Source organism: Bos indicus, chromosome 1 (assembly GCF_029378745.1).
Source record: "Bos indicus isolate NIAB-ARS_2022 breed Sahiwal x Tharparkar chromosome 1, NIAB-ARS_B.indTharparkar_mat_pri_1.0, whole genome shotgun sequence".
Taxonomy (NCBI): Eukaryota; Metazoa; Chordata; class Mammalia; order Artiodactyla; family Bovidae; genus Bos; species Bos indicus.
The window spans coordinates 153,137,210-153,149,660 of record NC_091760.1 but is presented as its reverse complement, the minus strand read 5'-3'; the positions used below and the strand labels follow the sequence as shown (position 1 = coordinate 153,149,660).

Sequence of the window (12,451 nt, the reverse complement as noted above, 5' to 3'; positions counted from 1 at the left end):
AAACCAAAGTATAGAATTTGACCTAGAGCAAGAGAACAGGATGTACCTGCTTAGGTCTAAGCAGGTGAACTTACATACTGGAGACTTTAGAACAAGCTAAAATTGTCCGTATAAAAAGAGATTTTGTTTGGGGGGCAAGGCCCCCTGACAGTGACAGTATATTGTTACTATAGTGGTTTCATGCACGTCAGAATACTTGCATGTCTTTATTTTGACTTAAAACCATTTATATTTTTAAAAATAACTGAATTTTTAGCACACGTTAGTATTTTAGTACAGTTATGTTAGGGTTATAGGTTTTTTCTTAAATTGATAATGGGTTTTGTTGTTGAATTCTGGCTTTCTTGTTTATATTATGCTGGATTTTTTTCTTTTCTTTTTTTTTTTTTTTTTTAGTGTTCTGATAAATCAACTGACTTAAGTGTGTGAGGTAACATTAGCCCTGAAGTACCTATTTAAAAATAACTTGTTTGGGAATATTATTGCAATAAATAGTATGTTACTTTGTTACCTAAACTTTTCACAATCATTTAGATGATTTGTCTTCTAAGATCACTTTTACAGTCTGGTATTATAGATTACAGAACTCTTTGACGAGAGTGTATGCGTACAGTCAGTGGAAGCAGAGTAGATTAGAAAGAGCATGTGTTTACAATTAGGTACAGCTTTACTAATTTGCCAACTATGTATATAGTAATTTCTAAGTCTGTTTTTTCTCTTTACATATGGGAATGTAGCAGGGCCACTGTGAATATTAAATGAGAATGTAACATCTAGCACATCACAAATGTTCAGGAATATTATGTTTATTAATAAAAATGCTGGTTGACAGATGAAAACAAAGATTGAGGCAGAATCATAGTATTTTCTTGTCATTTTTCTGTGGGAAAATAATCCCGTCCTTAGTAAACCAAGAAATGGGGAGGAAACAGAGAAAGCCAACTATAAATTGGTTGTTTTTAACACTTATTTGTAGCTCCAGGATAATTACTTTTATAGGGAGGGAGAAGATTCTTTGCTTTGTGTTAACCCTTTACCACTACCAAGGACTTGAAACAATAGATTTATGTAGCTACTCAACAGATTTTAAGGCTTTGTTCCACATCCAGATCGGAAGACAGTATTATTTCTTTTGTGAAATTCAAGTGATTAGTAGAATTTTACAATTAGAATTTCTCCAATATGGGATTTTCATTTTTCTCTTTCAAAACATGATTTGGTTGACTAAATTTAACAACTCAGAAATTGTTAGTAAATCTTAAATTTCTTTTGTTTAAACTTCTTTACATTCTTGAAAATAACATACATGTAAAAATGGTCTTGAGGAAATAGGAAGAAAACCGTGGGTTTATGGTATTTATGTTCTCATAAAATGCTCCTCCATGTCTAGTTCTCTTTTATGGGTTCACTGCAGACATTCTCACTGCAGCTGTCACTATAGGGTTAAACATTTGCTGTATTGTAACATACGAAAGCAGTTAAACTGTTTGGAATTGTTTACTTGCTAAAACCAGTGTTAGTCAGCAGAGGCAGTACACCAGATTTCCTTGTGGCTTTTAGTGGAAAATGGTAAAAGCGCACTCATTTTTCGGTTATAGAATTTTTTAGTTTGATCTGGATTAGTCACAGAACTGGCATGAACCTTCTAATTGTGAAGGCTGTCCAAACGCACTGTTTTTTTCTCCTGCTGGAGGAAGTCACATCCGGAGCAGTAGCTCAGCTCTCTGGTAAGTGAAACATGTGAGCATTACTAGGCATTTCACCCTGCGGTTCTGCAGTCCTTGCTCTTCAGACTGTTGCTCAGTTGGAATGCTTCTATGGGGCCGATCCTGAGGTTCTCTGTTTGTTAAGGACCTGCTACTCATTTGGAGGTGTCAGTGGCGGTTTGCAAGATCATATGAGGAACAGGAAAGCATCTGAAATCGACTGAAAAAGAAAACTGTAGCGGTTTTCACAGTGGAAGGAAACTATATTGGCACAGAGGCAGATGATTGAATAAAGTAGTTGGCTCAGAGAAGATGCACAGTCTGCTGTTTTTTCCTCTGAATGAAGACTCTTTGATGGAAGCTGCATTCATGTGGAGATCAAAGAAAACACTGGAATGATAAACTACTGGAGTTTTCTCCCTCTCTTTTTTAAAAATGAAAAGCCTGAAGCTGTAATTTGAGCTCAAATGCCTTCTAATTCCTTCGCAGCCTGCCTGTTCCATTAGGATTCTCCGCTAACACCGTTTCTGCTTGGTGCCTGTGCCCTTTTGCTGGAGCAGCCACAGACCACTGCCTGATGGAGGAAGAATGAACACTAGGCTTTTCCTGTGCTGTCGATGGGAATAAAGCTAACTGTTTCTTCTCTTATATGGAATATCTGGATTAATCAAGCTGTTTTCTAGTACCAAGAGTCTTATTGTCTCTTGTGGTCTGACTCATTGCATGTAAATGTACTGCAGCTTTGCTATTAATGCAGAGTGTTGTTTTTTTTTCTTTTTCAAACACAGAAAGAATTGTCAACCTCTGAGCAACATTTTGAGAGCTCTAGCTGTATTTTTTTTTTTTCCTGGATAGTATCTATATTAAACCAGCGAAGCTGAAGAAGTGGAGACAAATTAGAAGTGGAAACCGAATAGTGAGATTTTATATTTTATTTTCAATGATAAGCAAGCCAGCTGCTGGTAACTATGACCTTGCAGGCAGGAGTGGGTATAGCTGTGATCGTCTGTCTCAGCACTTGCTCCTCGTCTTATTCTGTTGTGTGTGGTGCTATCACCCAGACAGTGATCTTTTTATGCAAGTGAATTTCTGTAAAACAGAGTAGTAATATGACTATCTTGGTAGCGGAAAAATAGTTTTAAATGAGCTTGTTCTGGATTCAGTTTTAGTTCTTGACATGTTGATGTGAAATTTCTTTTAAGTTTTACAGTAACCCGACAAAATAATAGAATTTGGGTTTGTTTGTTTTTTTTTTTAGGAAGTTATGTAGTTATAATTTTAAGCTTTAGTTTTTCTGATAGTACTTATTAACTTTAAAAACACCAGCTGTGCTTTTTAAAGGATGATTCTAAGCGCTGTACAGAAGAGGAGGAAAAGCTACTTGTGCTCTTCCAACTGTGACTTTTATCACATAGCTTAGAATTCAGCTTTTTAAAAGAACGAATGAGTCGAGTGTGTATTGTTGTTTTGGAGGAGGTAGAAGATGAGTCTCCTGAATTCATTTGTAAATTGCCACAGGAAAATAAATCCCTACATTCTGCACCTTCGGGAAATGTATTGGTAAGATACGAGAGTTTATATGTTTACTATCTTTTATTGAACTAGCAGGGTAAATTTTATTTTTTAAGCATAAATGCAAGTTAATTTCCACTAGTTACATAAAAAACCCAAGTGAAAGCAATATAGGTGTGTGAGTGTGATGTAATATTACTTGTGTATAAATACACACATTTCCTATTTTCACTTTTTCAGATGTTTAGATAACATTTCAGACTTTATCTCTTAATCTGTTAAAATGAGTTTAAAAAATAATTTGAGGATAGTAGGCTACAGCACCCATGTTTCAGTTTTTACTTGTGGTTTTAGAAACTGATGTGGCAAGTATGAGGAACTGTGTGTTTTAGGAAAGTTGGCTGTTGCCAGCAGCACCGAGGCACAGCCTTCTCTGTAGTGAATTTTATATATGTACATGCAGGGCTGTTACAGAAAAAGAATCAGGCTTCATCTTTAATTTTATTTTTAAAGCTTTGTCAATTAACTTTTTGTTTGAGAGTATAATGTGATACCTTATCAGAGAGGCTATATCATTGATTAAGAACTTGTTATATTTAGACATGCATGTGTCTGCCTCTTCATGTTACTCAGATTTACAGTAATTTTTGGTCTTTGAATAGCAGTGATTTTCATCAGCTGTCAGGTTTTCTTTGGATTTTTATCTTTACACATGGAATGCTAACTCATGCAAATTATTCGGGTGCCCGAAACAGAGCTGCTCGAGGAGGCTTCCTCTGTGGGCTCCTTGTCAAATGCCTGTTTGACGAGCTGTGTCCTGCAAGTATGTGTTGAGATGTCTCACTTGTATTTATTTGGAAGATACTTTCTTTTTACCGTCTGTATAAAAAAAGGTTTCCACTCATATAAAATCTAATTATGGTTTTTATACTACCTAATTTTGGTCATATGGAATTGATTTTTTTTTAATTAGGCCTACTCTTTTTTCCAAAGAGGAATCTTGTACTTTCATATGATTTGACTTCATGAAACTTAGTTTATGTCAAAAGCCAAGTGATTTTTGTTGTGATAGGGAAGAAAAATTTTAGTTTAAAAGTTATGTGGAAATAGCTTAAGAATCATCCATGTGGTGTGATTAATGTTTTTATTACTCTCTTGTATTTTAGCCCTCACTGGTGCAAGCTATATTTAATGGAGATCCTGATGAAGTTCGAGCACTAATATTTAAGAAAGAAGATGTTAACTTTCAGGTAAAACAGTTTCACTGATACCAGCCTTGAAAAGCGTACTTTGCTAGAGTTGATGATTTTTGTTAAAAGACCTAACACAATTCTGTAAGTTTGTCTAAGCAAAGGTAAAAAGGTCTTGAGGCAAAAAGGAAAGGACTGGATATGTATATTCAGGGTAATTACTAAAACCTAGGACAACTAGGAGTCAGTGAAGGATTTTTGTTCCCCCAACCTTTTACTTTGAAATTTTTCACAGAAAAGTTGAAGAACTTTTTGAATACCCACATAACCTCCATCATTGATAACATTTGCCGTATTTGCTTTCTCTCCAATATTTACACAAGTTATTTTTATACTACACATATATTTATTCTTTTTCTGAATCCCATTTGAAAGTAAGTTATAGACGTCATGACACTTCACTGTTAAATATTCAGATGATGATTCTTTTTTGTGAACTTAAAATAAGAGACATGTCTTAAATTTATAATATATCTAACTTGGTTCTGAGGTCAAATTTGCTTTCTGTAAGCAATCATGGTAAACATTATACACAAAGATGCATCTGTTTGGGTATCACAGTAAATAAAAACATTGTTTGAAAGTTCTTCAGACTTTTAAAGATACAGTGGAATAACATTCAGGACTGACAGGAGGGACAGTTTTGGAAAGAGTGGGTATGTAGATAATTCTGTGTATGTTTCTCCAGTGGCAAAACTTTTTAATTTACTAAGCTGAGGTGGGTGAAAATATATAATTAACTGTAATAAAATCAAAATTTTTACTGTATATATTTTTACTGGAAGTTAATGTTTTCAGTATCTTTTTCATACGTGATTCACTTCTCTAAAAGATGGAGAGTAGGGAGAAGTCGTGATTCATAAGGTCCCTATAGCAACAGCAAAACAGATGACCTGGAATTGATTGGCCAGTTCTAAGAAAGCCGTGTTCTGCCAGCTCATCTCCAGCTCTCATCTTTCCCCTGTTCTTTTGGATAGTGCTATCATGACCACTTGATGTTAAGTAGATATAAGAAGTATCTTATTTTTTAAGGTTGAATTAACTGAGTAAATTTGAATCATTAGTTAAAATGATTCATCCTTACATTCTAAAATGTAACCAAAATGCTGTCATTACATTTTTCCCTTAAGCATTGTGTTTAAGTTTATATTTACTGGAAACATTTACCTCATTCAGGATTTATTTTAAATGAAGTGCTGGTTACTTTATATAATTGGGGTGTCCTGGAGAGTATACTCAAGACAAAATAATTGTAGGGTATACGCTTAGGAGGAGGAAAAGGCATTCTGTTCTATTTAACATACTGTTTTTTGTTTGTTTTAAACAGAACTAACAAATCTCATCTTATTGAGGAGGTTTGGTGTATAATCCTACTAACCATGGTTAATATGTCTATCATTATAAAGCCTCAATATAGCCAACTGCTTTTCTGCTATAATAATCAAATTATCTTAAATTTTAAAAGTTTTATGCTCAAAAGATTGTTTTTGAGAATCAGTTTATTCCACTGTGATAGCCTTAGAAACTGTTCTGGGTCTGTAGTGTGTGACCTCTTAACTTTTATGACTTTTCATCTTTGCTTTTCTCCTTATAGATTCCTTTCTTTGCTTACTTGTAAAATATTGTTTCTTAACATCTGCTAGCTTGATCGCTTGTCTGAAACATAGACCCACGCTTAGAACTAAAAGCTTGGTTAGTGTTTCAAATCAGTAGACCCTTCTTGAGGGTGATTTTGTCTTTAATGATTCATGGAGTTTTGACAGTTTTTTAATGGTTCCTTTCCTTTTGTGACTCTTGATAGTTGACAGTATTGTCATCATCATATTTGTTAAGTCTTTGGCCATTCTTCTAATTTAGGGTGGCAATTTTTTCCCCTTATTTTTATCCTCCATGATAAGGAATTGCATAGGATTTTAAGAGGCGAGTGTGTATGTTTGTAATAAAACTTACACTGTTCTATAATATAAAACCTACTCATTCTAGATAGGTAATAAAATATTTTTAAGCTTTATGTCAGTGCAACAGTGGTGTTTTCTAAAATAATTTATTCAAATGAGTATTTGAGAATGACATCTTTTTGAAACGTATATTTTTTAAAGTTATTTTTGTTCTTAGAGTGGGTATAAGAGTTCAGATTTGTCTCTATACTGTTAAATAAGCATTGTTATTAATTTAGGTTAGCTTCTTGAGTCATATCCTGAAGTATTGAATACTATGGACCACTAAATAGCATCTTTCTTAGTAACGTATCTGATTTTTTAAAAACTGATATAAAATATTATGCATTCATATACTTTGGTCTGAGAAGGAAGTATTTTATTATAGAAGCTACCTGAGATGATTTCACTAGAAAATATGGGAGTTTTCTTTTTGGAGACTTTGGCCCACAAGTGGTTGACTATCTGAGTAAATCCAGGAATTTGTTGCTTATACAGGAGTTTAGTCCAGAACAGGGTGTTTGGGGGTTGGTTAAGACAGTAATATCATGGCCCTGGATGAGCTTCTCTCTGAGACTCTTGGCTTTCTCCTCCTGGTAAAGAGATAACTGCTGCATCCTGCACTTAAGACAAACAACCAGAAAAACTGGAAAGGAAACTCTGTAAATTTCCTTTTTTTCTTCTTTAATCAAGCAAAAGCTCTTTTTCAGAATTGCTACAAAACTCCCTGAGATTCCTTGGTTACAAGCCCACTGTAAACCAGTCCACCAGCAGAGGTAGAATGGGATTAGCTTTTTGCTTAGATAAGTCATTGTTCATCACCAGGTTCATCCTGTGGCATGAGAATAGCAGCTTATCCTCAGTGATTATATTGAACTCTATCTGGAGAAAATCAGCATTTTCAGGAAGGAATAAAAGGAAATTGTTGTTTGGATAGGTAACCTAGTAGAAGATTTTTGATTGCCTAAAAACAGTTGAAATAGCAAACTTTTAGAAAAATAAGTCACTCAGATGTGGAAGAAGCACTGTATGCCAAATAGGTGAAAAAGTTAAAAAAAAAATTCAAAGGAAGCTTGATATTCATAATTTAAAGAATTTAAGAAGGCTTTCTTATCTCTGCTTGCTGTTCTTTGGAACTCTGCATTCAGATGGGTGTATCTTTCCTTTCCTCTGTTGCTTTTTGCGTCTCTTCTCAAGTTGAACATTCTGCAGTGAACAATGCAAAGAAAGAGGGAAACAGTAGAATGGGAAAGACTAGAGAACTCTCCAAGAAAATTTGAGATACCAAGGGAACACTTCATGCAAAGATGGGTACACTAAAGGACAGAAGCAGTATGGACCTAACAGAGGCAGAAAAGATTAAGAAGAGGTAGGAAGAATACACAGAAGAACTGTACAAAACAGATCTTAATGACCCGGATAACCAACATGGTGTGATCACTCGCCTAGAGTCAACCAAACATCTTGGAGTGCGAAGTCTAGTGGGCCTTAGGAAGCTCATCTACGAACAAAGCTAGTGGAGATGGTGGAATTCCAGCTGAGCCATTTCCAGTCCTAAAAGATGATGCTGTGAAAGTGCTGCACTCAATATGCCAGCAAATTTGGAAAACTTCGCAGTGGCCACAGAACTGGAAAAGGTCAGTTTTCATTCCAATCCCAAAGAAAGGCAATGCCAAAGACTGTTCAAACTACCACACAATTGCACTCATCTCACATGCTAGCAAGGTAATGCTCAAAATCCTTTAAGCTAGGTTTCAACAGTATGTGAACAAAAAACTTCCACATGTACCAGCTGGATTTAGAAAAGGCAGGGGAACCAGAGATCAAATTGCCAATATCCGCTGGATCATAGAAAAAGCAAGAGGATTCCAGAAAAAACCTGTTTCATTGACTATGCTAAAGCCTTTGACTCTGTGGATCACAACAAACTGGAAAATTTTCTTAAAAGATGGAAATACCAGACCATCATACCTGCCTCCTATGAAATCTGTATGCAGATCAAGAAATAACAGTTAGAATTGGTCATGGAACAGTGAACTGGTTCAAAATTCGGAAAGGAGTACATGAAGGCTATATATCGTCACCCTGCTTGTTATGTGCCAAGTGCGGGGCTGGATGAAACGCAGGCTGGAATCAGGATCACCAGGAAAAATACCAGTAACCTCAGATATGCAGGTGACACTACCCTAATGGCAGAAAGTGAAGAGAAAGTAAAGAGCCTCTTGATGAAAGTGAAAGAGGAGAGTGAAAAGCTGGCTGAAAACTCGAAAAAACGAAGATCATTGCATCTGGTCCCATCCCTTTCATGGCAAATAGATGGGGAAACAGTGGAAACTGTGTCAGACTTTATTTTTGGGGGCTCCAAAATCACTGCAGATGGTGACTGCAGCCATGAAATTAAAAGACGCTTGCTCCTTGGAAGAAAAGCGATGGCAAACCTAGCAGCATATTAAAAAGCAGAGTCATCACTTTGCTGACAAAGGTCGGTTTGGTTCTTCCATTAGTGATGTACATATGTGAGAGTTGGACCATAAAGAAGGCTGAGCACTGAAGAATTGATGCTTTTGAACTGTAGTGCTGGAGAAGACTCTTGACAGTCCCTTGGACAGCAAGGAGATCCAACCAGTCCATCCTAAAGGAAATCAACCCTGAATATTCACTGGAAGGACTGATGCTGAAGCTGAAGCTTCAGCACTCTGAATAGGCCAGCTGATGCAAAGAGCTGATGCATTGGAAAAGACCTTAATGCTGGAAAGATTGAGGGCAGAAGGAGAAAGGGGTGACAGAGGATGAGATGGTTGGGTGGCATATTGACTCAATGGCTGTAAGTTTGAGCAAACTGGGAGACAATGAAGGACAGGGAAGCCTGGTGTGCTGCAATCCATGGGGTCGCAAAGAGTTGAATATGACTGAACAACTGAACAGCAACAATGTAAAGAACAGTTTACAAGATATTTGAACAGGAATATAATTTGAAAGGTTTAAGTGCTTCTTAGACATTATTGTGAAAGTGAAAGTTGCTCAGTTGTGTCTGACTCTTTGTGCCCTCATAGACTATATAGTCCATGGAATTCTCCAGGCCAGAATATTGGAGTGGGTAGCCTTTCCTCTTCTCCAGGGGATCATCCCAACCCAGGAATCAAACCCAGGTCTCCCTCATTGCAGGCAGACTTTACGAGCTGAGCCACAAATCCATTTTACTCTTTAGGACTTGCTTTTGTTGTAAAATGTGTAGGTTTACATTAATGGCCCTCATGGTTTTTTTCACACCCTAAACTTGCAAGGCACTAAAAATGTCAGACGAATGATCTCCTGCTTTTGTCCAGAAGTTTTCATTTGTGTTTTCAGTTTTATATGGCAATAATAATAATACCTTTCCCTAGTATTATCAAAATTTAATGCCATATTATGGAGCCCAAATAATTTGAAATATTAATTACACGTTTCAGAGAAAAGGTATGACTTTATTAGAAAATTTTCCACAAGCAGGAATTGTTTGTTTCTATCCAGAGTGATATAAATTGGTGTTAATTATTGAGTTTGTATTTCAGAGGCAGCAGTGTGCCTAAACCTTTTTATGGTTACTTGCTGTAACTCACACAACAATCTTGTAAAGTTGGTAGGTTGACATTTCCATCCCAGCAATAGGTGACAAAAATAAAACTCAGAAAGTGTTTAGCAGAACAGAATTTGAACCTATGTAGATTTGACAGAACCTGGGGAAGTTAAAAAGTAAATTCGAGATGTTTGTTTCTTTTGCCAAATAGTGCCATAAAACAGTAATGGTTTAAAAAAAAATGGATTTCTTTCCCCCTAAAAGTTAACATCCACATTCTGTATGCAAATATAATCCTAAATTTCATAATCAAATACTGGTAAATTTTAGTATTGCAAATAAGTGAATAAACAAGCCTCCCTTAGTGCCATAGTTTTGGGCTGGATAAAAATGTCATTCAAAGTAGTATCAAACCAGGGGTAATTATAATCCAGCCAACAGTGCTTTCAGTGTTTAAATCAGAGGAAGTCTTAGATTATGAATTCTGTGACTGTGACCCTTTTTAAACTCAGAAGAGTTGATTTAAGAACTAGTCAGTAGATCTTGCCTGTATCATATAAGCTTGATAATTTTGAAAATGCTACCTTGTATATTTTGCATATTGGTTTCTAAATTTAGATGTACTTTTTTATTGAAAATTTTTTAGAATTGATTTTGCCAAAGTAGTCTTAAAAATACTGACGTCTGTTAAGCTTTCAAAAATACTTTCTGGGATCATGGAAATGAGGTTGCTTTACTCTCTCAGATGAAGTTGTTTGGCAAATACATACATGTGCATATATGTGTGTGTGTACATCACACGAGCAGATCATTTGTTTTCAGTATTATTGTAATAAGATTGTTGGCAGTTCACACAAAGTAGTAAACCATAAGTTTACACAAGTTGCCTGAACTCCACCCACCCTCATTCTTCAGTGTTCTCTAGCCTTTTCTAGAAATTACTAAGAAAAACCCTAATCTTTAACAAATCTTTCTGGTGACCACACGTTGCCTCTGCTGGCTGTCAGCACACCAAGCTGTTCATGTTCTGGAAGAGGTCTTTAACAGCCTCTTCTCTCAGTTGCTTGAGGTTACTATGGGTACTCTCTGTCCCCAGAACGTATGTGTGTGCCTAATCTTTTGCAGCTCTTCACAGTAATTGGTATTGGAGCCCACAAACCCCCAGCCCACCTCACGTGCACCCACACAGTTCCCAGCTGGCCTCCACTGAGCATGTGGTAAAGCAGGGAAGGATTGGAGAGAGAAGAGCCATCTTGGCTCCCACCCTTGAGAGGGTCACCTGTAGTTTCTCCATCCCGAAATACTGCACCTCTCCTCTGTTCTTGCTAGTGCTTCTAGGTTTCAGCCTCCGACTTTCAAAGTTTCTTTACCAGCATTCAGCTTTCCTCCAGGATCCATAAATGAGCCTGTGTTCCATGTCGTTGTCTGTGAATGTCTTATTATGATAGTCCGGAAACAAAGTTTTGTGCAATGAAACCAGCAGTTTTTGCAGCTAGAAACTGATAGTGACTTATCTCTGATGGTGACTTATCTCTGTATTCCACTAACTACTTTTTATTTAACATATGTTTTTCCCCATTTTTCCTTTTTTTTTTTTCATCCCCAGTGTATTTGGAGAATTAGTCCATACTAGCCCACTCCAGTACTCTTGCCTGGAAAATCCCATGGATGGAGGAGCCTGGTAGGCTGCAGTCCATGGGGTCGCTAAGAGTCGGACACGACTGACTGACTTCACTTTCACTCTTCACTTTCATGCGTTGGAGAAGGAAATGGCAACCCACTCCAGTGTTCTTGCCTGGAGAATCCCAGGGACGGGGGAGCCTGGTGGGCTGCCGTCTGTGGGGTCACACAGAGTCGGACACGACTGAAGCGACTTAGCAGCAGCAGCAGCAGCCTAGAGAGAGCTTCCTTATTCCTTATATTCACATAGTTCTGCCCTTATGTGTTTATAAGAATTTATTTAATCAGTCCCCCTCTTAGAGGACATTTGAGTTATTTTTAGTCTTGCTGATTGGTAGTAAATGAGATAAATTCACCAAGTAAAGAAAAATTCTAATGAGCAAGCAGAATTTTTATTTAATAATTTTTTGTAAGTGAAAGGTTTATTTAGGGAGATACATAATCCATAGATGGGGCTTCCCTGGTGACTTAGTGGTAAAGAATCTGCCTGCAGTGCGGGAGACATGGGTTCAGTCCCTGGGTCAGGAAGATCATCTGGAGGAGGAAATGACAACGCATTCCAGTATTCTTGCCTAGAAAGTCCCATGGGCAAAGAAGCCTTGTAGGCTACAGTCCATGGGGCTGCAAAATCAGACACGACTGAGCACATATGCACACACACTTCATAGACAGAGTGTAGGCTGACTCAGAAGGTGAGCGCATGCTAGCAAAACTTTTATAATATTGGAATTTATTATGAGTTATTATAAATATATTATCAGCTTCCCAGATAGACTAAATGTTCTGTAAGTTCTTTATTTGAAGCAATTT

General features: G+C 36.8%; 1 protein-coding gene across 4 annotated transcripts in view; it reads left to right on the top strand.

Moving 5' to 3' along the window:
* ANKRD28 (ankyrin repeat domain 28) overlaps nt 1-12,451 on the top strand; it is a 225,751-nt gene that overhangs the window by 86,968 nt on the left and 126,332 nt on the right. For 2 of the 4 annotated variants that reach the window (XM_070797137.1, XM_019964561.2), the window contains exon 2: nt 4,385-4,468. In XM_070797137.1, the coding sequence (XP_070653238.1) occupies nt 4,385-4,468 (84 nt within the window). The other 2 variants (XM_070797139.1, XM_019964553.2) reach the window with 2 other exon arrangements.